At 52.5% G+C, this 21256-nt stretch overlaps 4 protein-coding genes across 10 annotated transcripts; 3 read left to right on the top strand and 1 right to left on the bottom strand.

The window, feature by feature from the left end:
- Positions 1–263: 263 nt before the first annotated feature.
- brap (BRCA1 associated protein) lies at positions 264–5223 on the top strand. 2 transcript variants are annotated; one of them, XM_088434789.1, is made up of 13 exons: positions 264–646; positions 930–1088; positions 1364–1532; positions 1607–1796; positions 2083–2196; positions 2259–2407; positions 2644–2719; positions 2803–2941; positions 3144–3253; positions 3572–3661; positions 3725–3828; positions 4480–4619; positions 4691–5223. In XM_088434789.1, the coding sequence occupies exons 1-13, from the start codon at positions 568–570 to the stop codon at positions 4918–4920; spliced, it is 1749 nt and encodes a 582-aa protein (XP_088290915.1). In that variant the 5' UTR covers positions 264–567; the 3' UTR covers positions 4921–5223. The 2 variants fall into 2 exon arrangements, with proteins under 2 accessions (XP_088290915.1, XP_088290913.1); XM_088434787.1 differs by having other exon boundaries at positions 927–1088.
- A 2067-nt stretch (positions 5224–7290) lies between these two features.
- On the top strand, positions 7291–11064 carry tor4aa (torsin family 4, member Aa). Of its 5 annotated transcripts, none has more exons than XM_088434792.1 (4): positions 7291–7352; positions 9237–9300; positions 9386–9814; positions 9900–11064. In XM_088434792.1, exons 3-4 carry the CDS (start codon positions 9386–9388, stop codon positions 10728–10730), a joined length of 1260 nt encoding a protein of 419 aa, XP_088290918.1. In that variant the 5' UTR covers positions 7291–7352; positions 9237–9300; the 3' UTR covers positions 10731–11064. The 5 variants fall into 5 exon arrangements, with proteins under 5 accessions (XP_088290918.1, XP_088290917.1, XP_088290916.1 ...); XM_088434791.1 differs by lacking the exon at positions 7291–7352 and adding an exon at positions 7373–7469; XM_088434790.1 differs by lacking the exon at positions 7291–7352 and adding an exon at positions 7403–7469 and having other exon boundaries at positions 9185–9300.
- A 161-nt stretch (positions 11065–11225) lies between these two features.
- LOC148412210 (non-selective voltage-gated ion channel VDAC2) lies at positions 11226–14773 on the bottom strand. 2 transcript variants are annotated; one of them, XM_088434797.1, is made up of 10 exons: positions 14605–14773; positions 14214–14284; positions 14050–14099; positions 13872–13874; positions 12720–12872; positions 12599–12651; positions 12298–12519; positions 11967–12117; positions 11833–11890; positions 11226–11750 (listed from the first exon to the last, which is right to left on the bottom strand). In XM_088434797.1, the coding sequence occupies exons 2-10, from the start codon at positions 14281–14283 to the stop codon at positions 11659–11661; spliced, it is 852 nt and encodes a 283-aa protein (XP_088290923.1). In that variant the 5' UTR covers position 14284; positions 14605–14773; the 3' UTR covers positions 11226–11658. The 2 variants fall into 2 exon arrangements, with proteins under 2 accessions (XP_088290923.1, XP_088290922.1); XM_088434796.1 differs by lacking the exon at positions 13872–13874.
- Positions 14774–15535: 762 nt separating this feature from the next.
- Positions 15536–21235, top strand: slc25a1b (slc25a1 solute carrier family 25 member 1b). The gene is made up of 9 exons (XM_088434795.1): positions 15536–15861; positions 17998–18105; positions 18176–18275; positions 18545–18683; positions 18750–18834; positions 18920–19024; positions 19546–19661; positions 19720–19793; positions 19959–21235. Exons 1-9 carry the CDS (start codon positions 15732–15734, stop codon positions 20071–20073), a joined length of 972 nt encoding a protein of 323 aa, XP_088290921.1. The 5' UTR covers positions 15536–15731; the 3' UTR covers positions 20074–21235.
- The last annotated feature ends 21 nt before the right edge of the window (positions 21236–21256 follow it).

Below are 21256 nucleotides of genomic sequence, written 5' to 3'. Positions count from 1 at the left end.
TGGAAAACATTTGGGAACATTTGTATAATATTAAATGATCTAAGTCAAGTCGCACATATGTCACTGAATTCAAAGTTGTTGTTTTTTACGGTTGAACAAATTCTAGATTTTTGTGTATTTAAGTTTTGAATTGATTTTTTTGTGGTGCAAATAATTAAGGAACAAATTTGATGGTTAAAAAAAATGTAAAACCTAATTGCAGGTGGCAATCGTTGCACTTTTATCCCATACATGTTTGATGCAGTAGGTGGCGATAGCGCGTAGGTGATTACCTGAACCTATCAGACTTCAGACATGAAGGAGAAGTAGTTAAAGAGCCTCAAAATCTTCACGAAGTTCGTCTGTTAAATCTATAAAATATGTTGCCTTTTATCAATATATGTTTCCCTGTGTGTGCGCTGACACATACAAACTAAAAGCGCATACTAGTCTTATTATGGACTTGACGCTGAAGTGATCTCATTGGAATTTTGGAGGCTAAGCTAACTTTTGGGGCTAGCTGTCATCACTCGGCTTGTTTGTGTTTGCTTTTTGTGTCCTCCTTGTGTCTTTTTGAGGACCAAACACATGAGCGTGTCTCTGGTGGTCATCCGCTTGGAAATTGCCGACCAGTCTCCAGTCCCGCAAGGTTTTCGGTACTCGGCCGGTGAGTACGCAACTCCGCGCCGAGCGTTGTTGTGGCTAGCCGCCGGCTGGCTAGCTAACTAACAAGCTAGCTAGCTAACGCGCTGTCTTTGTGTATTTTAATATAAATGTCGCTGCTGTCATCTCCTGGCTAATCTGTTTATTAGTTGTTGTATTTTTGCCTGACATTTAACAGGTTGTTTCGTTGTTTTTGTCTTTTGTTTTTATTAATTTATTTTAATAACAAAGCTGTTCCTTAAGCAGAAAATGTGGGTGATTTTCCATGTGTCTTGTGCACCCAGTAGAAGGCATGTCCGAGGATCAGCTTCGGGACAAATCTTTAGGCCTGGCCCGGCTGGCCCTGAGCGGGAAGACGGAGGCGGAGAGGAGCGCCGTCTTGCACCAGCACATGGGCAGCAGATCCATGGGAGACATGGTCATAGAGACCTTTGAACCCAGCCCAGGTGACAACCTCGCCGCACTTTTTTTTTTTTTGCTACATGTTGCAAGCCATCATTAGATACGCTGAGCGTTGTTTCTACAACTCACAAAATACTGTGATTGCCCAAATATAAGAGTACATATACATGATTGCTTCACAACTCCGGCTTCCGTATGGTAAAATCAACTGGAAACGTGTCGTGAGAAAGGAAAAACCGCTTTCAAGCGCTCTCAACATTACGGTAAATAGCTTTAACTCCCTATCAAGCAGTTGATCCCGTTTTCTTTGCGTGTGTAGACAAAGGCGGAGGCGGGCAAGATCCAGGCGGTTGCTCTGAGGGCAAGCGGGCCGAAGCGGCGGCGGCTCCGGACTCGCCCTCCAAGCAACTTCCCGAGCAAATCTCCTTCTTCAGCGGGAACCCGTCGGTCGAGGTGGTGCACGGGATCATGCACCTCTACAAGACCAAGTGAGACACGCGTGTGCTGATTTTGGCGTGTGCTGGCATCACGTTGACATCTTCTGCCCCCCCCCCCCCCGCAGCAAGATGACGTCCCTGACGGAGGAGGCGGTGCGCAGCGCCATGGTGTGCATCCTGACGGTTCCCGCCACCATGACCAGTCACGACCTGATGAGGCTGATGGCGCCCTTCAATGACGTCATGGAGCACATGAAGATCATCCGAGACTCCACCCCCAACCAGTACATGGTGCTCATCAAGTTCAGCACGCAGGTGGCCGCACCCGCTACGGCGCAGATGTGCTTTGCTTGTGTGTGCGTGTTTATGTGCGTCGGTTCATGTGTTTGATGTTGAACATTTTCACATTTCCAATTTTGAATGGCAGTAAACGAGCTTGACACGGGCTAAATCTGACACCTATAAGATGTACCTCTCGACCTCTCGTTTACAAGCATTTAGAAGGGACGGCCCTAACCTTAACCAGCTCTTTTTCGAGGCGGCCTTTCTATACATACCGTACTGCAAAATGTCCACAGCGTCTATTCTCGCGGTGTTTCAGGCGGACGCAGACAGCTTCTACACGGCATGCAATGGCCGCCAGTTCAACTCCATCGAAGAAGCGGTGTGCCAGCTGGTTTACGTGGAGCGCGCCGAGGTCATCAAGTCGGAGGACGTGAGTGACGGGCGGGCGGGCGCGGACGCGTGGACTCGATCATCTTGCCGCTCTTCCACCAGGGCGCCAGCTTGCCGGTGATGGAGCTGACGGAGCTTCCCAAATGCACCGTGTGTCTGGAGCGCATGGACGAGTCGGTCAACGGCATCCTCACCACGCTGTGTAACCACAGCTTCCACAGTCAGTGTCTGCAGCGATGGGAGGACGCCTCGTAAGTGGACGAACATCTTGGGAACTATTTCACTTAAAAAAAAAAAAAAAAAGTTCTTGATTATTTCAAAGGGTTACCAATGGCATATGACGTTTTCACGTCCAGGAAAAATCTGGCCTTAAATGGGTAAATGTTTTGCGTTTAAACGAATAGCAATGTCAATGGCAAGCTGAGCTCATCCTTTGTGATTATTTTGCGCCTCATATATCTTGGCCGGATTCTGACCGTGTTTGCAGGTGTCCCGTGTGTCGCTACTGCCAAACTCCAGAGCCGGTGGAAGAAAACAAATGCTTCGAGTGCGGCGTGCAAGAGGTGAGACACCTGTCGGCTTCCGGGATCTTGCTCATTGACGCGCCTGTTGTTAAACTCGGACCCGTTTGCCCCCCGTCCCCCAGAACCTGTGGATCTGCCTGATCTGCGGCCACATCGGCTGCGGTCGCTACGTCAGCCGCCACGCCTACAAGCACTTTGAGGAGACGCAACACACCTACGCCATGCAGCTGACCAACCACCGCGTCTGGGACTACGCCGGAGGTACCGTCGACACGTCTTCGACGATCTCTTGAGGGAAAACGGCCTAGAAAAACAATGGATTGGTCGCCGTGTCATACGTCAGGCCAAACAATTTAGCATTCAGCTAAAACCAACCAATAAAAGAAAGTGGTTAAAAAAAAATGTTAGCTAAACGGCGCACCCGTTTACTGTTGGCATGTTGCTAACGCGCGTCCCGCCACAGATAATTACGTCCACCGGCTGGTTGCCAGCAAGACGGATGGCAAGATGGTTCAGTATGAGTGCGAAGGTGACACCTGCCAAGCCGAGAAGATCGACGCCCTGCAGCTGGAGGTGCGTAAGGCCTCCTCACCTTGCGCCCACGTGTGAATCCTGTCAGGTTCAGGTGACCTAGAACGTTTGATTAACAAACCGGAAGGAAGGCAACAAACTTTTACTCGCAAGGAGAGCGGACAAAGAGCACCTTTCCAGACCTCCTACCGTTCCGACTTTCTACCATATACCATCAGTCCATGCAGTCACTGCTGTCTTAACAGTAACATGGCGACAGACGCCATACTGTTCGGTCTACCAATATAATGTTGCAGAAACACATACGGGACAACCTATAAACAGCTCATTCATGCTAACGCGCGTGACTCCGTCCCGCAGTACTCGTACCTGCTGACCAGCCAGCTGGAGTCGCAGCGAGTCTACTGGGAGAACAAGATTGTTCATCTAGAGAAGGAGACGGCCGAGGAGGTGAACGACGCTGCCGCCGTCGCGATGCCCGTCGGGCGCCGCTCACGTTTGCGTGCGTGCTAGATCAACAACATGAAGGCAAAGTTTAAGGAGACGCTGGAACGCTGCGACAACCTGGAACGCCGAGTGGGAGAACTCAGCAAAGACAAGCAGAGCATGGAGAAGAAGTAAGTTGTGACCTCCACAAATGTGATACGCTACGAAAAGTGGACTTTAAAAATAGGTGCCGCCAAACTAGTTGAAGCGGTGAAGCCACGTTGCGCTTTCACTTGCAGCGCTGCCACAGAATAACATTTGTAATCTTATTACCCAACTTGGGCTTTTAGATGTTTTTGATTTGCGATATCAAAGAAAAAGCATACAAAAAAAACCACTAGCAGGCTAAAATATTGCATAGATATGCCAATATGCCGTCCCTTCCAAATGCTTGCAAACAGGAGGTCGAGATGTCAAATTTAGCCCATGTCGGGCTCATTTACTGCCATTAAAAATGGCAAAGATTGTCAATTTAGGACATATTGAAAACCTCATATTTTATCATGCAATTCCCCCGATTCAACGGCAAGCCGCGAACGTGGCGCAGTAGAAACGTTTGTGTCGACACCCCCAAACCACCGTAGCCGTCGACCTCTGACATCTGCGAACCTTGCAAGGCCTTCATCGAGTGGCTTGGCCTGACTGGTAAAAATCTATTTCTCTCTGATGATGTTCGGGCCCTTTCAAAGTCAGCTCAAGTTGGGTGATAAATAAGGCCAGGCTGGTGAAAAATCCCCGGACGATGATGATCACGAGGTTCTCCAAACGCGTTGGGCGCGTAGGTGCACGCAGCTGAGCGGCCGCGTGCTGAAGCTCAGCCAGGAGCTGAAGGAGGAGCAGGAAATGAACAAATGCCTCAGGGCCAATCAGACGCAGCTCCAGACCCGACTAGCCGACGAGGAGCGCAGAGCCAAAGAGAGCGGTGAGGAGAGACTGCCGTAATGGCAGCCTTAACGTTTCGCGATGCCAATCGGTCGCGTTGCCCCGGTTTAGGCGATCAGAAGGACCAGGCCATGGCCGAGCTTGAGGATCAGCTGCGCGACGTCATGTTCTACCTGGAGACGCAGCAGCACATCCAGCATCTTCCCGACGAGGCGCGCAACGAAATCCAGGAAGGCCAGATCAACATCGCGGCGGGACCCGAGGACGACGGCGGCCCCGCCGACTCCGCCGCCGCCGCCGCCATCAGAGGGAGGAGGGGCCGGGGCAGGAAGAGGAAGTAGAAGCGTTTCAAGACTTTTGAAAGGCTGTAATATCAAGCATGTAAATAGGTCTTTTCTAAATCTATTTATTTCACGCAGAGATGGCGGATCTTGCTTTCCCTCGTCCGTGCCTTCCACGCAAGTGAGAATTTGCACTGCTTTCACGCGGCAAAGCCCCTTTCCCCATAGGAATGAAGTCAAATGACGTGAATGGGTTCCAAAAAAAAGAAGATAATGTTGTACTTCAAGACAAGTAGCTCCATATTGTACCAAAACGGGTTCAAACTCAATAAAAAGCGGTCGCACTCGCAACAATGACAAAAACAGCTGTTGTGTTTGTGCTGCACAACAACAACAACAACAACAATCATTTTTTTTTATTCGCCTGGTCATGGGCGACATTTCCTTTTCAAATGCACCGCTCTCTAATTTTTCTAGAGAGCGACGGGACGAGCTGGAGTCGGATTGGCCGATTAGACGGCGCGTGGGCTTTGGAGTGTCGGTAGTGGTCTACGGCGGCTCCCCGTGAGTATTCGGATTATGCGATAGTGGTTTTGATGCTTTCAAAAGTCAAGGTGCCCCGGAAATCGGATGACGTCGGCGTCTCTGACGTGGGCAAGCAGATGCAAGACTTTGACTTTGGATTGCTTTGGACAAAAAGTAGCTAGTCTGCCGTCCGTGTTGTGGAGGCTCCAGTGTTTGCGGCCAGTGTTTGCGGTCGAAACAAGCGCGGGCCGAACGCTCCTCGTTTTGTCAACACAATTAAAAGGGGAACTTTCTTTCTGACCTCATCACTAGCCGCAATGCCTGTTAGTATGTTTTTGATGCATTTTTATCATTTATTAATATGCCAGCTTGTCCACAAACGAGAGACGCGAGTCCTTTGGACCCACAGGTAGCCACGGCTAACAATGTAAATATTCACATTAAAAAAAAAAATCTACATAACATAGCACTGTAGGGTGTCGCGTGTGACGTTAGCGTCGATAGTATGTTGTTAGCACTTTAGCAGTTGCTGAATGACATCACACAGGAAGCACTTTGCATGGCCTCAGACTAAACTCACTGCAAAATAATCCAAAAATAAATATTGTTGTTCCTATGGACCAACACACCAGCAGCATCTCAAGGCAAAGACAGGAACTGCATTCATATTGTCTGCTGCTGTCATTATGACTAATTGAAAGGGCTTCGGAGTTTTTCTTTTTTTTTTTTAATCATTCTTTACTCAATGTATTTTGAATTCCACGATGATCATGCACTGATGTGATTCTAATGTGTTTGTTACCGTTTTCGTTGCGCTTCTATATCTTGAATGTTATTCATGGAGAGTTTTTTCGGAGCCTTTTGGGGGGCTTGTAACGGATTTAGATATTTACATGTAAAAAGCGCTCCTAATTAGGAAAAGTTCACGTTACGAAACGACTTCCGGAACTAGTTAATTTTCTAAGAACAATGATGCAATTGTTGACTTCCGTAGAAGCTGATTTGATGTGGCGAATGGGGACGCATGACTGCATGGGGCGTGGCCTCTTTGGCAGCTTTACAGCTTGTAGTCATTCGCCAATGCAAATTTCGCATTTATACGTTTCGCACACGAGGGAGCCTAACGCTGTACAACTTTGGGAAGAACTTGCGTGTGAAGGCGTAGGGCTGGAAGACGCGTCGGATGAATTGGAACGAGATGAGCTGATGCGGAATGGTGTTGGGACGGATCCCCGAGGCCCAACCGATGAGCTAAAGGTCGCGGACGTGAAACGCAAAGCTTTGAATGTCAAATCTCCCAATGGAAAATGGGGAAGATGGTAAATACATGAAATACCAAAAAAGGAAGCCCCCCCCCCGCCCCCTCACACGAACGGTTGGAATGATGAGATTGGAATTGAGCCGAAATGCGCTGGACAAAAAAGGCAGGATGAAAAAAAGAACTCGTATCAAGCTACTAGTTTCAGTCTGTGGCAACGCTGGTTTTCTTAGCCTCCCTATGAGCATCTCCACTACGATTTAGCACTCGGCCAGCAGACTCGTGTGCCACGCTGCTATTTTTTGTAAGCGTTGGAAGAAGAAGCTGAAATTTCACCCAGCTGTACCGTCGTGACAACACGACTGGACCAGCATTTGGTTCTCGCGCCATACTTGGCTAAAATCCTGCCGGCGCCATGTAGAAGGAAATGACCCAAAATGGTCAAAGTACTGCCCTGGCCGGGCTAAGAAAAATAAATATTATTTCCAAAAGTCATGTGACGCGGCAAGTAAAGTGGCTGGACGGGGAAGGCCCGGTACAGGTTGCTGATTTGATGGGATACAAAAATGAATAATATCCAAAAGACGTGCTGGAAACACAACTTTTGTCCTCTTTTTCTTTTTTGCTGACTTGGTTTTCCATTAGGTGGAACAAAACAAGGAAGTGTTGTAATGTGAGAGCAGGATGAAGGAGGCGGAGCCACCAGCAGGTCAGACACCCCCCCCCACACACACACACACACACACACACACACACAGAGGCAGTCGGCTGGTGCACACAATGGAATTCGGCAGCGCGGCAGTGTGCTAGTGCGAGCACATTGCAGGTGAGTCACGTTTGGGTTTTTTTTTTTCCTTTGTGTGTGCGCATTTGCGACCGATCGGGTGCGAAGCCGGGAGCTCGAAGCGCGCCCAGGAGGAAGGAAGGGGAGCCGGGGTACGTTTGGAATGCGGCCGCCTCGGCAGGTCGGTGCTTGAGACGGCCCAGCCGTCACGCGATCGATCTCACGGCTCCCTTTTCTCACCTCGCCGTAGTCTGGCGTCTTCAATTTCTCACCTCGGTTTATCGAGTCTCTCAGGAGTCCCGGACCGGAGTCTCACGTTTTGGACACTTTGCCCTCCGGCTCCCAACGCTTGGGTCTCCGGTTCAGGACTTTGTCTCGCGCACGTCGTCTTCAAATTGTCATGCGGCTCTGTTTCATTTCTCACGAGTCTTTCTCGGACTCCGCCTTTTGGACGCTCGGGTCCCGAGCCCGGTATTTTGTGATTTCTGGCGTACCTTGTCTTGGGTTTCTTTCGAACCTTTTTTCATCCATTCCATCGTATGCGTAAAGTATGTGTTCAACGCCTCGCGCGCTTTGTCTTTCACGGACTTTTGTTTGAGTCTCATGCGCTCTGCGTGGGTTTCGCCGCGTTCCGAAGACCCTTTGGACAAGACGTCGTACGCCGTTGTCCTCAGTATACCGCAGACCGCTCTTCCGGTCCTCTTTCCTCGATATCTCATGCACCGCGCTCTTGAATACCTCGCACGCGTTGTCTTCGGTCCCTCTCGGTCGGTCGAACGTTTAAGTCCGGTTTCTCATGTGTTCGTCCGACGCTTTGGTCTCTTTGAGCCCGGGATCGCATGTTTCTTTGCGTCTCAACTTCCCGATGGTCTTCGGCCGCGGTCTCTCACGGACCGCGTGAGCTCATTGTTCTTCGACGTCTCACGGACTGACCGTCGCCAGTCTCTCGTAGCCTCCGGCCCCGCGTCTCGGGCACTTTATTCTTCAGAGGCTTTGGTCCACTTATTTGAATGCTTTGCTCATTTTCATAGTCTGTTTTGCGTCTCATTTTAGCGTCTCCTCCCGCGGAGTGTGGAGATGTCATTTTCTCGCGCGCTGCGTCTTTTTTCCTTGTGGAGGTTTTGAAAGGACTAGCCGTGTTAGTAGTTTATCAAACAGGATGCTGCGCAAGTTGCTACTTCCCTCGCTCGCCCCTCCCTCCCTCCCTCCCTCACTCGCTTCCCCGCTAAAATGACAGCAGGCGAATGGCATGATGAAAAGCACATTTGCATTACGTAACCAGCACAAGCCATCCATTCAAAAGCGGCCCTCAAGGAGTTCCGCCTGCTTTTTGCCTTCTCCGGGTTATTGGAAACAGAAATGAAGGCATTAAACAAAGTCGTAAAAACGGCTTCAACGACGTCGCGCTTGATTTGTACCTTGTGTAAATTCATCCAAACTCAAGCAGCAGCAGGCCAGCTCCTAGGAACGCTCGCACTGTGCGTGCGTCACAGCGGGAAGTGGCTGGTGTCATCATGCCGGACAGGCCGAACGTGCGCGTGTGTGTGCATGCGTGTGTGTGTGTGTTTAACGGCAGGAAGTGGCCAATTTCATCATCGCAAAAAGTGTGTAATGGAGTAGTGGATGTACATACGATATAAACTACGTATCTACCTTTATATCTGTATTTGTGTGTGTTGTTGGTGCCGCGTCCATTTGTTTTGTCCCCTATGCGTCTATAGTTGCATATGCGTGTTTTTGTTTCCCTTTGAATGCAGCGCGTGTTTTGAGGGAAAGGTCACAGGACACAAAAATGCGGGCGCTTTTCAGGTCGCGCGACTGGCAAGTGAAGACGGGTCACCCCAAGGTCATCGCCGCCGACGGCCAATCGGAGGTGAGCTTCGTGCCAAGTTGTTTCCGGATCCCGCCGGGCGGTATCCCGCCGTGACCGGCCGCCGCGGTTTTGGTGCGGCGGGCAGATGACCGACGAGGACAGCGGCTCGTCGGCCTCCCGCACGGAGGACGACGACGAGCCGGAGGAGGACGGGGACGGCGGGAGCGCGGCGGCCGCGGGCCGGGCGCCCAACGCCACCCTGTCGGGCGTGTCGTCCACGCTGCGCGCCGTCATCCGCATCAAGCAGAAGTACCGGGCCCTGAAGAAGCGGCGGCAGGAGATGGCGCTGGCCACGGAGGGCCCGCCGGGGGCCCCGGCCCGCACCAGCCCCAAGATCTTCACCTTCGACGGCGTCCCCGCCCCGGCGTCCTGCGCGCCGCACGCGCACAGGAAGAAGAAGAAGAGGAAGAGGAGGGTGCTGTTCCCCAACAGGAGGCGGCGGAAAGTTCCCGGGCAGGAGCACAGCCCCGCCCAGTTTTGCCTCTACCTGCTCAGCGCCATACTCTTCGCGCAGGTAAGCGCTCGCGCAAACGCCGGAGGGGGGCGGGGCTTCCGCGGCCCCCCGACGCTAACGGCGAGGCGTCCGTCGACGCGGCCAGGTGTACAACGCCATCGAGAACCTGGACGACCACGTGATCCGCTACGACCTGGAGGGCCTGGAGAAGACGCTGCGCAGGGAGGTGTTTGGCCAGCGGGGGGCGGTGGAGGCGCTCATGTGGCACCTGAAGGACTTCCTGTCCACCTACGTGCACAAGCGGCCCCTGGTGGTGTCCCTGCACGGGCCCAGCGGGGTGGGCAAGAGCCACCTGGGCCGCCTCCTGGCCGGACACTTCCGCTCGGTGCTGGGCGAGCCCCTGGTGCTCCAGTACTTTGCGCTGCACCGCTGCCCCCCGGAGGCGGACGCCCCGCGCTGCGCCCGGCAGCTGCTGGCCGCCGTGTCCGAGGCGGCCGAGCTGGGCGAGCGGCAGGAGAAGATCCCGCTCTTCGTGCTGGACGAGGCCGAGCACATGCGCGGCCCCGTGCTGGACGCCCTGCTGGAGCTGCTGGGCCCGGCGCAGCCCAACCACTTGCTCAACGCCGTCTACGTGGTCCTCAGCAACCTGGGCCACGAGCGCATCACCGAGCACCTGCTGCGCAACGCCTCGGCCCAGGGCGGGCGGCCGGCGCGGGACCTGGCGCCCGCGCTGCGCCGCCACCTGGAGGCCCGCCACCCCTTCTGGGCCCGGGTCCACGTGGTGCCGCTGGGCCTCCTGGAGAGGAGTCACGTGACCGAGTGCTTTTCGGACGAGATGAGCCGAGAGGGCTTCTACCCGGACCGCGCCCACGTGGAGCGGCTGGCCGCCGAGATCCAGTACTACCCCGCCGCGGGGGGGCGGGAGTATTCGCTCACCGGGTGCAAGCAGGTGGTGGCCAAGGTCAATCTGCTCTGAGCCGGCGGGAGGGGACGATGACGGGACGGGACGGGACGGGGCGGGAAAGCCGGACGTGACAGCGGGACGGGATTGGGAAGCTGGACCGCCAAAGAGACATGGCAGAGCAGGAGAGGGACGGCGGAGCGATAAGAGGGTTCGGCACCGCGGGAGAAGATACGAGATGACGGACTATATAGGACAGGGACGCTCGATCGCAAAAGGAAGGGGCCACATCGTGCTACATTAGCAGCTAGCTCAGCAGCCCTTTTTCATTGCCTTAGTCGCACCCGTAGAAGTGACGAGCTACAAATTCCTTTTCCGGCATTAAACATTTTTTTTTGGACAACATGAACGGCCGTCCAATTGAAATCATTTATTATTAAAACTGCCAATCTAAAAGACGAAAACGAGGCCTTCAAAACCGAAAGACACAAAATAATACAAGAATTCCGCCTTCAGCTTTTTCAAGCTCACAAGAACCCTCAAAGCCTTTAGAAAGAACCCAAAGGAGCGTTTCCCTTTTAAATAGATTTAATAATAGTTGTGACATGGAAAAATGAGGTCTAAGTGACAATGGCAACACACACACACACACACACACACACACACAAAAGCGGTGTTTGGAGGATGGTGAAACATTTTTGCAAAACATAGGCGTGGTTTTGACCAGGTGAAAACAACGGGGTAGAAAAGCCAACTGGGCTGCTGAGGAATGAAAACAAGCACGGGTCTTCGCCTAGCGTTTGATTCTACGTCTGGTTGTCACGGCAACCCTCCACAGGAAGCGACCTCTCTCACACACGCGCACACGGTCAGTCGCACAATGGTCAGCGAGGAGCCAGCGGCGGCAGCGCGCGCTCGCTCGCTCGCTCGTCTTCTTACATGCCGGCGTGATTGGCGGGGGGTGCGGGGGGAGGGGCTACTTGACGGCGCTCCTTTTCTTCTCCTACGCCTCCAGCTCGAAGCCCATGCCCACCTTGTGACCGCCGGCGTTGAAGTTCTTTCCGTCGATGAGCGCCGACAGCGTGACCTTGACGCCTGGCGGGCGGGACGCCGCGAAACTCGAGTGGGCTGAGCGGTTCTTGGCTTTTCCCGCCGCCCGGCCGCCTTTGCTACTCACCCGGTCGGAGGCTCTGGGTGTATCCCACGCCGATCAGACTGGCGTTGTTGACTTTGGCCTGCGCGCCCGGCCGCACGTTAGCGCCGAGGAAATGGCGGGCGCGAAATGCGCGCGTAGGCGAGGCGCCGACTTACGGACACTGACGTGTCGGCGTCCACTTTGTACTTGGCGGCGATGCCGAAGCGGGTGTTGTTGCTGCCGGCGGTCCAGGCCAAGGTGACGGCCGTCTCCAGCGCCTCGTTGACCTTCTGGTAGACGGAGCCGCCGAACTCGGTGCCGTCGTTCCTGCGAGCGCAAAGGTTGGCGACGAGCCCTCCGCCGGGCCGCGACGCGCTCGGCCCGGCGCCGGGCCTTCTCCCGACCCCGAACGCATGGCGACGGCGCGGCGCCTTCCGACGTCGCGCGGGGCTACCGTACGCTTTGACGTCCTGCGGTGCCGAGGCGCAAAGGGGCGGGGCCACTCACACGTTGGTGTGCAGCTGGAAGTCTCCGGCCCGGTAGCCCAGGGCGAAATTCTTCTGGGCCAGCTTGGACTTGGCCGTGTCGAAGGCCATCTGGTAGCCCAGCAGCCAGCCCTCGTAGCCCAGCACGGCGGCGGCGTGCACCACGGGGCCCTCCGGGTCCACGTCGCAGCCCAGGTTGACGTAGTCGCGCTTGTAGCCCGTCTTCAGCTTGCCGCTCTTCTTGCTGCCGCGCGCGCCGAGTCAGGGCCGCCCGCCGGCTTTTCAAGTTGCGGGGCGGCGGCGGCGGCGGCGGCGTCACTCACCCCGTGTTGGGAACGAAGGAGGTGTCCAACGCCAGCTTGAGGCCCGGAGTCAGCTGCGGGCGAGAGCGGCTCGGTCGGGGCGGGCGCCCGAGGCGCGTGCGGGCGAGGGGGCGGGGCTAACCTGGTCCTCCAGCGTGACCTCGGTGACCAGCGTGTTGTCCGTGTTCCACTTCTGGTTGACGCTCAGGCCCAGCTCCTTCATCTTGTACTTGGTCTCCAGGCCGCCCGCCGCCTTGCCCGTGTCCGTGTTGCTGGAGCCCGACGTGTTGAATTCCTGCGCCGCACAAAGCTATCACGCCTTGCGCCATTGCGCGCCTTACGCAAGGCCGCGCCGTGCCTGAGCGCTCGCCGGCGAAATGAAAAGATGTGAAACACAAAGACGCTGCCGGCCGGGGCTTCGGCTTACTCAGGCGGAGAGCGCGTTCGGGCCAAGGTCCTTTTTTAACCCCTTGTGCCATATTTTGGTCATCTTCTTCCACCTCCTCCTCCCGGTATTTTATCCGAGCGACGGCGCAGTCGACCAAGTGGTCGTGCCATTTGGAACTTTGGCTTCTTGTCACCGTCCGGGTGAAATTTCAGCTCCCTCCCTTCTCCTTTCAATGCTTTCCCGGTGACGCAAAACGCCCGTTAAGATCAAAGGATCGGATTTTTGGTACTTTAAGAATTCCAAACATTACGTTCAAGGTACTTTAGTGTTTCCATTTTGTTTTTCACGTCTTTGTTTAAAGAGGAGCTAAAACTGGGGTGTCAAACATTCGGCTCGCGGGCCAATCCTGGCCCGCCGACGGGACGACTCCGGCCCACAAAATGACTGTCATGTAAACTATGAAACCGAGCTGATTTTTTTTCACTAGATAAAAAACGTGAAATGTTCTATTATTAATAGTAACGCTGATTTTTACGATTAAACATGCTGTAAAAAAAAAAGCTGAACTTGTGGTTTTAAAGTGATATAAATGTATTGGTCCGGCCCACTTGGGAACAGCTCAAACCAGTTTGACACCCCTGATCCAAACCCTAGCGTTATCTAGGTCGGTACTACTCAATCATTCGGTAATTGCACAAAAAAAAAAGCGGTACGAAACATCTCCGGGCGCAAACGTGACGCCATCTGGAGTACGTTCTCCCGAACGCCGTTATCGTTTCTTCCGGCCCACGACGTGAGGACAAACGACCACGATGGACTCGACGCTCAGATGAGGACACGATGGAACGAAGCAAAAAGAATAAAACGACGGCGAAGATGACGACGAAGGTCTGGCGGCGGTCTTACCATCTGCGCCGCGCGTCCGTGATGGTTGTGGAAGGGGGCGGAGTCAAGGAGAGGGATTGGGGGTGGGGTCAAAGCGTATACTCGTTATCGGACATGTCGATGGGCGGAGTCACTTGTTAGGATGCTCTGAAGAAAGAAAGAAAAAAAAGGAGGAGGAGGAGGAGGAGGAGATGCTCACCACGCCACTTTGAGACTTGGTCTTCAGGTCCAGCTTGACCAGTCCGAAGCCTGCACAAAGGGACAACAGCTTGTTTTAGCATAGCATGGGAGAACAATAAGTGGGTCACCTTGACCCGGGCGCTAGATTTAGTCGGCGGCGTCGCAAAACTTTGATGGACTCACCGTAGCCTTTGCTGAAGACGTCCTTGGCGGCTTTGCCCAGGTCGGCGTACGAGGGTGGCACGGCCATCATGCTGCCGAGGCCAAAAGAAAAAAGAAAGGCGCCTCTCTTAGGCCACCCGTCGCACTTTGAACAAACGGCCGATGCGGCGGCTTTCTGTCCCCGCGGACAAAGGACACAAAGGGACAAAAGGGCGCCGGGGGCGCCCGGCCTCCGATCGCCGCTGTGAAAATCGCCGGGCCGAAGAGGCACGAATAAAGCCGGGATTAAACGACGCGGGGCTCCCCGTCATGATAGAATTGCGGCCGGCCAAATCTCCGAAGGCCTCGCGCGACCGACCGACCGAGTGAGTGAGTGAGTGAGTGAGCCGGAAGCCGACGGCGAGCCGCTCACCGATCCAAACGGGCGTCGGCGGAGCCGGCAAAGTCCTGGCGGTGGCTGCTCGCGCGAGGATGCTGAGCGGATTGACGGCTCGCTAGCTTCTTCTCTCCGCAGCAGGACCGGGGGCACTGTCAAGGAGACGTACCGCGCGTGCGCCGCAGCTATGCCCTTTCGGTATCCAAGAGCAACCGCCGAGGCCAAGAGCGAAATCGTCCTCGTTTGCGGAAGTTACGTTTGGGCTAACGCGTGGAGACGTACTGCGCGTGCGCCGCGGCGATTCTTCCAAACGCCCTTATTCTGTTTATACACTTCTTAAGCTTTCTGTTTCATTTCTGGCACCGCGTCAACATGTGTTGTACATTCGTATGTTCGGTTGACATTAAAAGTGTAATCTGTTAACTAAACTTATAATTAAAAAAAAAAAAACAAGCTTGGAGTAACTGCCGAGGGGGCGCACTGCGCATGCGCCGCAGAGATGGCCATTTAAACCCAAAGAGTAACCGTCAAAAGCAAGAGCGAAATCGCCTCCGTGCGTGAAAAGCCGCCAACGGAAGTATGTTCGTTTAGCTTGACAAGATAAGAGCGATATCCTCGTTTCTAGCATGCTAGCCAAGTAACTACTTTACTTCACACGTTGAGACATTCGCTTGAGGGTCCGCTAATATTGCGGTTGTACTCTGAAGTGATGTATGGCTGCTTGCGTGATTATGTGGCAACACCCGAAGCTCAAAATGCAACGATAACAAAAAAAAAAAGTTATGTATAATAATACGTACACACACTATGTACCGTGATGCTTCGATTATACTTGTTTTTTTAATGGTCGATTGTCGGTGTGTGTTGCGTTCATGTCCCAGTGCGTGGCCCCTTAAATGTCAGCGGCCACATCAAAATTAAAAAAGGTGGGGTGCAACGGGTGTCCCCCGCCCCGCCCCGCCCCGCAGGAAAGTCTGACTCGACGTTTGCCTGTGCAGAGGAAAAGTTTGGACTGTCAAAAGGGAGTCGAGAGCGAGTCCCGAGTCCAATGTTCGCACTTTGGACCGAGCCCGGTACACAAAGCCGCAGCCGGGGCCGCGTGAGGCGTGGTCCCACGGCGGCGCAGTGAGCTCGCATCGAAGCCCGGGGGGACGCCGAGAGTCATGTCCGGACAGCCGAGCTTCGTCAATCCCTTCCGCGGCCGGCCGGCCAGCCCGGCCGCCGCCGCCGCCGCCGCCGCAGCCTCTGGAGGGAAAGCCAAGCTGACCCACCCCGGCAAAGCCATCCTGGCGGGTAAGAGTTCGCCCGGGGCGGCTTGACTGCTTGCGCGTTGGCTCGCAAAGTTGCAAAACCTTGCAGACGAAACAACACTTGCGGAGTTTGAATTTGATTGCACACGATTCTTTAAACGTGCTTCGTTTGCGCCAAATATCACAAGCTCATTTGTTCGGATATCGAACCAACTTCTATCAAATTGGATCAGATTTTCCCTTTACAGTCAGTCGAAATGAAGTTCTGCTGCGGAAAGAACGCAATTTAATTTCGTCAGCTGCGTGTCCAACTATCACTGTCAATGTTTAATGTCGATATTTTGCAAAAAATGTTTGCTTTTCATTTGAGTAGCCAAAGGATCCCAATCATTCTGTAGGAAAACATGTGTCGTGTGTCTTCCAAGCCACCAGGTGGCAATGATGCGAAAGAAGGTACGTCAGTAGGTCTTGGAAGGAAAGTCTTGATTCACGTTTTTCCTTTAATAGTTCCTTTAATAGTTTAACAAATATTATAGACGTAAATGTGTATATATATATATATATATATATATATATATATATATATATATATATATATATATATATATATATATATATATATATATATTAATGATATATATATATATTAATGATATATAGCTCCAATATTATCTGCTAGCTTATTATTAAAGGACGTTTTACATTGAAAAATAAAAGCCTCATTTTTTTTATAACATGATTATTGTTATTTTATTTTCTTCTATGTTGCATTTGTACTATATGTGATTTATTTTTAACTAAACCTTCATTTGTATGAATTTGTGAAGGCTTCGGTCGTTGTTTTGAGACCGCGAACAGCGGCGCAAAGTCCAAAAGTTCTTCTTGCTTCTTGCGTATTTGGACTGCGTGACCTTTGCGCTGTGTGCCGAGAGGCCCCTGGACACACACGCGCGTAATGACGAAGCACAATAGCCCGATAGATAGCGCGGCGGCACTGGGGTTTGTGTAGCAGCGGGCGTGCCGAAGGCAACCCGAATCACGCCGGGGCCTAAAAACAAGCCTGTCTTTCAAAGATCTCCTCAAAATGTCCAAACTTGAGACAAAATGGTCTCTCTGGCGTCTTTTCAGGCGTTTCGGCCATTTCGTATGGTTTTGGCAGCCGGCCCAAGGCGCAAGTATTAGTACAGTGGTTCTCAAAGGAGGTAACCCCTGAAAGTTCACCGAGACGCTTCGGGGGGTACGTTGTGACAGAAACAGGACGCTTCCTTTCAAATGAAGAGAAAATGAATTAGAACAGGAGGCAACGTAGTGTTCAAGTGACTGGGAACGTCGCCTGCCTTCGTTTTGTTATGTTTTAATCCAATTTCATGCTTGTTAATGCTGTGACAGGAATAGGACTATTTCATTTTCAAATTAAGAGCAAATCAGTTGGAACATAAATCAACTTAATGTTCCAGCGACTCAGAACGTTGCATGTCTTCATTTTGTTACATTTTAATCTAATTTCATGCTTTTTAATGCTGTGAAATGAGCAGGACATTTTTCCAAAGGAAACGACAGAACATGAAGCGTGCTTTTTGGTGATTAGGGGATACTTGAATGAAAAATATTTCACATAAAAAAAAAAAAGGGAGAATCACTGTACAGTACTAGTTGGCTCCTTTTCCGTGGGGGGCGGAGCGTGAAAGCTCCGCCCTTGTGGGAAACGGCGCCGGGGGGCGCGCCTTCAGGCCACCGCGCTGCCAGCGGATTCAGCCAATCGGTTGCGGGCGAGATAGCGCGTGAAGGTGGAGCCCAGCCGCTTCAAAAATCTCTAAATGGTCCGAGGACTTGTGGATGGATGCGGGTACCCGCCCCTTTCTTGCGCTTTTTCCCCGTTTTTTCCCAAACGCCTCCGAGCAAGCCTTCAAAAATGTTCGCGATTACTAACGAGTCCCTCCCGCGAATGAAAAGTAGGGCTGTGGGCTATTTTTTTTTTGAAAAGCCCTCTAAAAACAGTCAAGTTATTCCCCCCAAAAAAGTGATATATGAATGAATATGAAAAAGGTTCATTTTTATCTTAAAATCACGATCGAAAGGATCGGCATAAGTTGTAATCAATGATATTTGATGCCGATAATATTATTATATAAAGAGTCAAGTTAGAGCAGACTTAAAAAAATGAGGCGGTGCCCGGCAGGCGGCATCGCGGGCGGCATCGAGATCTGCATCACCTTCCCCACGGAGTACGTCAAGACGCAGCTGCAGCTGGACGAGAAGGCCAACCCGCCCAAGTACAAGGGCATCGGTGAGCGCCCCAACCCCCCGGCCGGCCGCCCGCCCGCCCGCGCCCCGCCCAACGCGCCTCTTCCCCACAGGCGACTGCGTCAAGCAGACGGTGAGCGGGCACGGCGTGCGGGGGCTGTACCGCGGACTCAGCTCGCTGCTCTACGGATCCATCCCCAAAGCCGCCGTCAGGTCCTTGCACCTTCGCGCTCCTTCCTTGCTTGGCCTTCTTTTCTTGACTTCCTTTTTCCTCTTTGGTTTTTCATAATTATGCCCGGATTAAAATCCAGGCCTGCCATCTTTTGCCAAGGGGCTTTCACGTTCCAATCAATGTACTCTTAATTTGAGAAGAAAACGGACACGGCGGTGAACTATAAATACGAAAGGCAGCTATCTTATAATAGCGTGGGACATTAAAAACAAAACGTCGGCTTGATTGGCGTTTTCTTGGACCGAGGCAGATTCGGCGTCTTCGAGTTCCTCAGCAACAAGATGCGCGACGAGCGCGGCAAGCTGGACAGCAAGCGCGGCTTCCTGTGCGGCCTGGGCGCCGGCGTGGCCGAGGCCGTCCTGGTGGTCTGCCCCATGGAGACCGTCAAGGTGGGTCCGTCTCGCGGCCCCGCCCCCGCCCCGCCCTCGCCGCCTGACCGGCCGACTGCGTTTCAGGTGAAATTCATCCACGACCAGACGTCGGCCGATCCCAAGTACAAGGGCTTCTTTCACGGCGTGCGCGAGATCGTCAGAACTCAAGGTCGGGGTTAGAAATAATACAATTCACCCGGACCCAAAAAAAAAAAAAGAGGTGTGTTGAGGCGGGGCCACCGAAATGTTTGCAGGACTGCGGGGAACGTACCAAGGTTTGACGGCCACCGTGCTCAAGCAAGGCTCCAACCAGGCCATCCGCTTCTACGTCATGACCTCGCTGAGGAACTGGTACAAAGGTCAGCGCTCGCCCGCGTCGGCCAAAAATTGAACGCGAGGGAGGGAACGCCCGGATCGACGGTCAGCATTTAATATGCAAAACATAAGGAAGGAAGACAAGAGACGTGTAGTCTTTTTACTCGCGAGGAGGTCGGACAGAGACTCGCGTCACCGCGGCCCTCCTTCCGTTCTTCATTTGCAACGTCACAATCGGCTCGCGTTAGCGGGTGACGTAGGTGCGCTTCGATACGCTATCGGTTCATGCCATCACCGCTAACTTCTTTGCCGGACGGGTCACGACCGACCTCACACCGTACGTTGCGTGATATCCTCGCCGTTGCCGTTCTTGCGTTTGCTGCCCGACAACTTGCGGCGAAATATCCTCGGCTTTTAGGGTAAAAAGCGCCGCAGTTGGCAGGCTACCGTCATTAGCTCGCCTATGCTTTTTTTGCATTCTTTGTTAGCATTAAGCTAAAGGGCGTTTCGGGTGTCGCGGCCCAACGACCGAATAGCGTTTTTGTTTGCCTTCCTGACGCTCAAGGGGACAACGCCGACAAAGCCATCAACCCGCTGGTGACGGGACTGTTCGGAGCGGTCGCCGGAGCGGTCAGCGTGTTCGGAAACACGCCGTTGGACGTGGTCAAAACCCGAATGCAGGTGGGCTGATTCGTTCGGCCGCTCGGCGGGAAGGCAACGGGCGTCCTTTTGTCCCCAGGGTCTGGAGGCGCACAAGTACAAAGGCACGCTGGACTGCGCCGTCAAGATCATGAAGCACGAGGGGCCCAGGGCGTAAGTCTGGCTCTCGCTCGCCACAAACGCCCGTGCTACTCGTGCTACTCATGCTAATGCTAGCTGACCTAAAGAAGAATGAGTTGACACTCATTTCCTGTCATTTATCATTTATTTGGACTTGAATTGAAGGTTTCATTTGACAAGGTAAGCGTTTTCCCGCAGGTTCTACAAAGGGACGGTACCTCGTCTGGGTCGGGTGTGCATGGACGTGGCCATCGTCTTCATCATCTACGAGGAGGTGGTGAAGGTCCTCAACATGGTTTGGAAGACGGACTGAGGCGGACGGGAGCGTCCCCGGCCGAAAAAAGTGAGGCCGGGCTTTTGGCCTTTCCTTCCAGCTGACCGCGATGAAGCCTGGCTGGCGGTGGAAACGCCGCCGCCGCCGCCGCCGCCGCTTTCTCTTCGTTCCAGAAATGACCAAGGAATCTTACTTGAAATTTGCAAATTTACTTCTGTGATAATTCCAGAGATTTTCTTTCGCAATGAGATGTTATCCAGCGCTTATTAGCCGTAGTTGTAGTTTTGCCTCTGATTTTTGAAAGAGGAATTCCACTGCTAGTGCCTTGTACGCCATTCCACATAAGCCGGGCGCTTTGAAGACTTGGTAGCGGATGTCTCGGATGCTACTGCTGGCTTTTTCTTCCGGCGTGTCCGATGTGCCATATGACAGTTTACGATCATCTCGCCGCCAGGCCGGCCTTCATGCACACGCCTTAATCCTCATGTATGGATTCCGTAGGGGTTTTGCAACATTTTGGCTCCGGGGACCCCAACAGGAAGCACTCGTATTATCCGAAAAGGGCTGCTAATTAAAAACGATTCGCGTGTCTTCCCCAAAGTGCCGCAGGCCTGAAGAAGCAAATTGTCAGAATCCTCCAAGTTGCCATAGTCACAGTTCGCAAAAGTTTAACGTTTAGTTTTTTCAAAAGTACAATGAACACAGACATACTGTATTTGCTGTTCAGAGTTATAAAATTCTAACAGATTTTGCGAGCTTATTTGTTTTTGTCCTCAAAACACTAAAAAGATTGATTTGACGTCATCTTGTGGCACTTTGGGGGGGAAATGTTAGCTAAATAAATAATATTTTTATATAACCTCTTAATAAAGTGCCAAAACAATAAGACAGTAACATTGTAATTCATATGTTTAAGTAACAAATAGCCCTTTGCGGATGAACATTTCTGAGAATTGACGAATATATGAAATAATGCCTTTTAGTAAACGCCAGTTCTCAAATGTAGTTGTGTAGTTTTTTTTAAAGATACATTTATTGGAAATAATTTTGAAGACCCCCGAGTGTTCAGGAGCCCCCAGTTTGAGAGCCCTTATTAACAGATGCCGATATTGCTCATTCCCGTGCCTTAAGTCTTTTTCTTTCTTTCCATGTTACACTGTGAACGCTAAGAAATGAAAAATAAAACTTAACTGACTGCAAAGGTTTTTCGCGTGCGCGTGTG

The sequence above is a fragment of the Hippichthys cyanospilos genome, chromosome 15, assembly GCF_059441005.1.
Source record: "Hippichthys cyanospilos isolate Australia breed blue-spotted pipefish chromosome 15, RoL_Hcya_1.0, whole genome shotgun sequence".
Lineage (NCBI taxonomy): Eukaryota > Metazoa > Chordata > Actinopteri > Syngnathiformes > Syngnathidae > Hippichthys > Hippichthys cyanospilos.
This window is presented reverse-complemented; position numbering and strand designations above follow the sequence as displayed.

What these genes read in the sequence shown, in the direction of transcription:
- brap (XM_088434787.1), top strand. Translation starts at nt 568, where the DNA reads ATGAGCGTGTCTCTGGTGGTCATCCGCTTGGAAATTGCCGACCAGTCT. An exon ending in ATGCACCTCTACAAGACCAA is followed by an intron (nt 1,533 to 1,606) that starts GTGAGACACGCG and finishes CCCCCCCCGCAG; the next exon opens with CAAGATGACGTCCCTGACGG. An exon ending in TCGACGCCCTGCAGCTGGAG is followed by an intron (nt 3,254 to 3,571) that starts GTGCGTAAGGCC and finishes TCCGTCCCGCAG; the next exon opens with TACTCGTACCTGCTGACCAG.
- LOC148412210 (XM_088434797.1), bottom strand. Translation starts at nt 14,283, where the DNA reads ATGATGGCCGTGCCACCCTCGTACGCCGACCTGGGCAAAGCCGCCAAG. An exon ending in TCCTTCGTTCCCAACACGGG is followed by an intron (nt 12,520 to 12,598) that starts GTGAGTGACGCC and finishes CGCGCGCGGCAG; the next exon opens with CAAGAAGAGCGGCAAGCTGA. An exon ending in CACCCAGAGCCTCCGACCGG is followed by an intron (nt 11,751 to 11,832) that starts GTGAGTAGCAAA and finishes CCCGCCCGCCAG; the next exon opens with GCGTCAAGGTCACGCTGTCG.
- tor4aa (XM_088434790.1), top strand. Translation starts at nt 9,220, where the DNA reads ATGCGGGCGCTTTTCAGGTCGCGCGACTGGCAAGTGAAGACGGGTCAC. An exon ending in CCGCCGACGGCCAATCGGAG is followed by an intron (nt 9,301 to 9,385) that starts GTGAGCTTCGTG and finishes TGCGGCGGGCAG; the next exon opens with ATGACCGACGAGGACAGCGG. An exon ending in GCGCCATACTCTTCGCGCAG is followed by an intron (nt 9,815 to 9,899) that starts GTAAGCGCTCGC and finishes CGACGCGGCCAG; the next exon opens with GTGTACAACGCCATCGAGAA.
- slc25a1b (XM_088434795.1), top strand. Translation starts at nt 15,732, where the DNA reads ATGTCCGGACAGCCGAGCTTCGTCAATCCCTTCCGCGGCCGGCCGGCC. An exon ending in GCCCAAGTACAAGGGCATCG is followed by an intron (nt 18,106 to 18,175) that starts GTGAGCGCCCCA and finishes TCTTCCCCACAG; the next exon opens with GCGACTGCGTCAAGCAGACG. An exon ending in GCCCCATGGAGACCGTCAAG is followed by an intron (nt 18,684 to 18,749) that starts GTGGGTCCGTCT and finishes ACTGCGTTTCAG; the next exon opens with GTGAAATTCATCCACGACCA.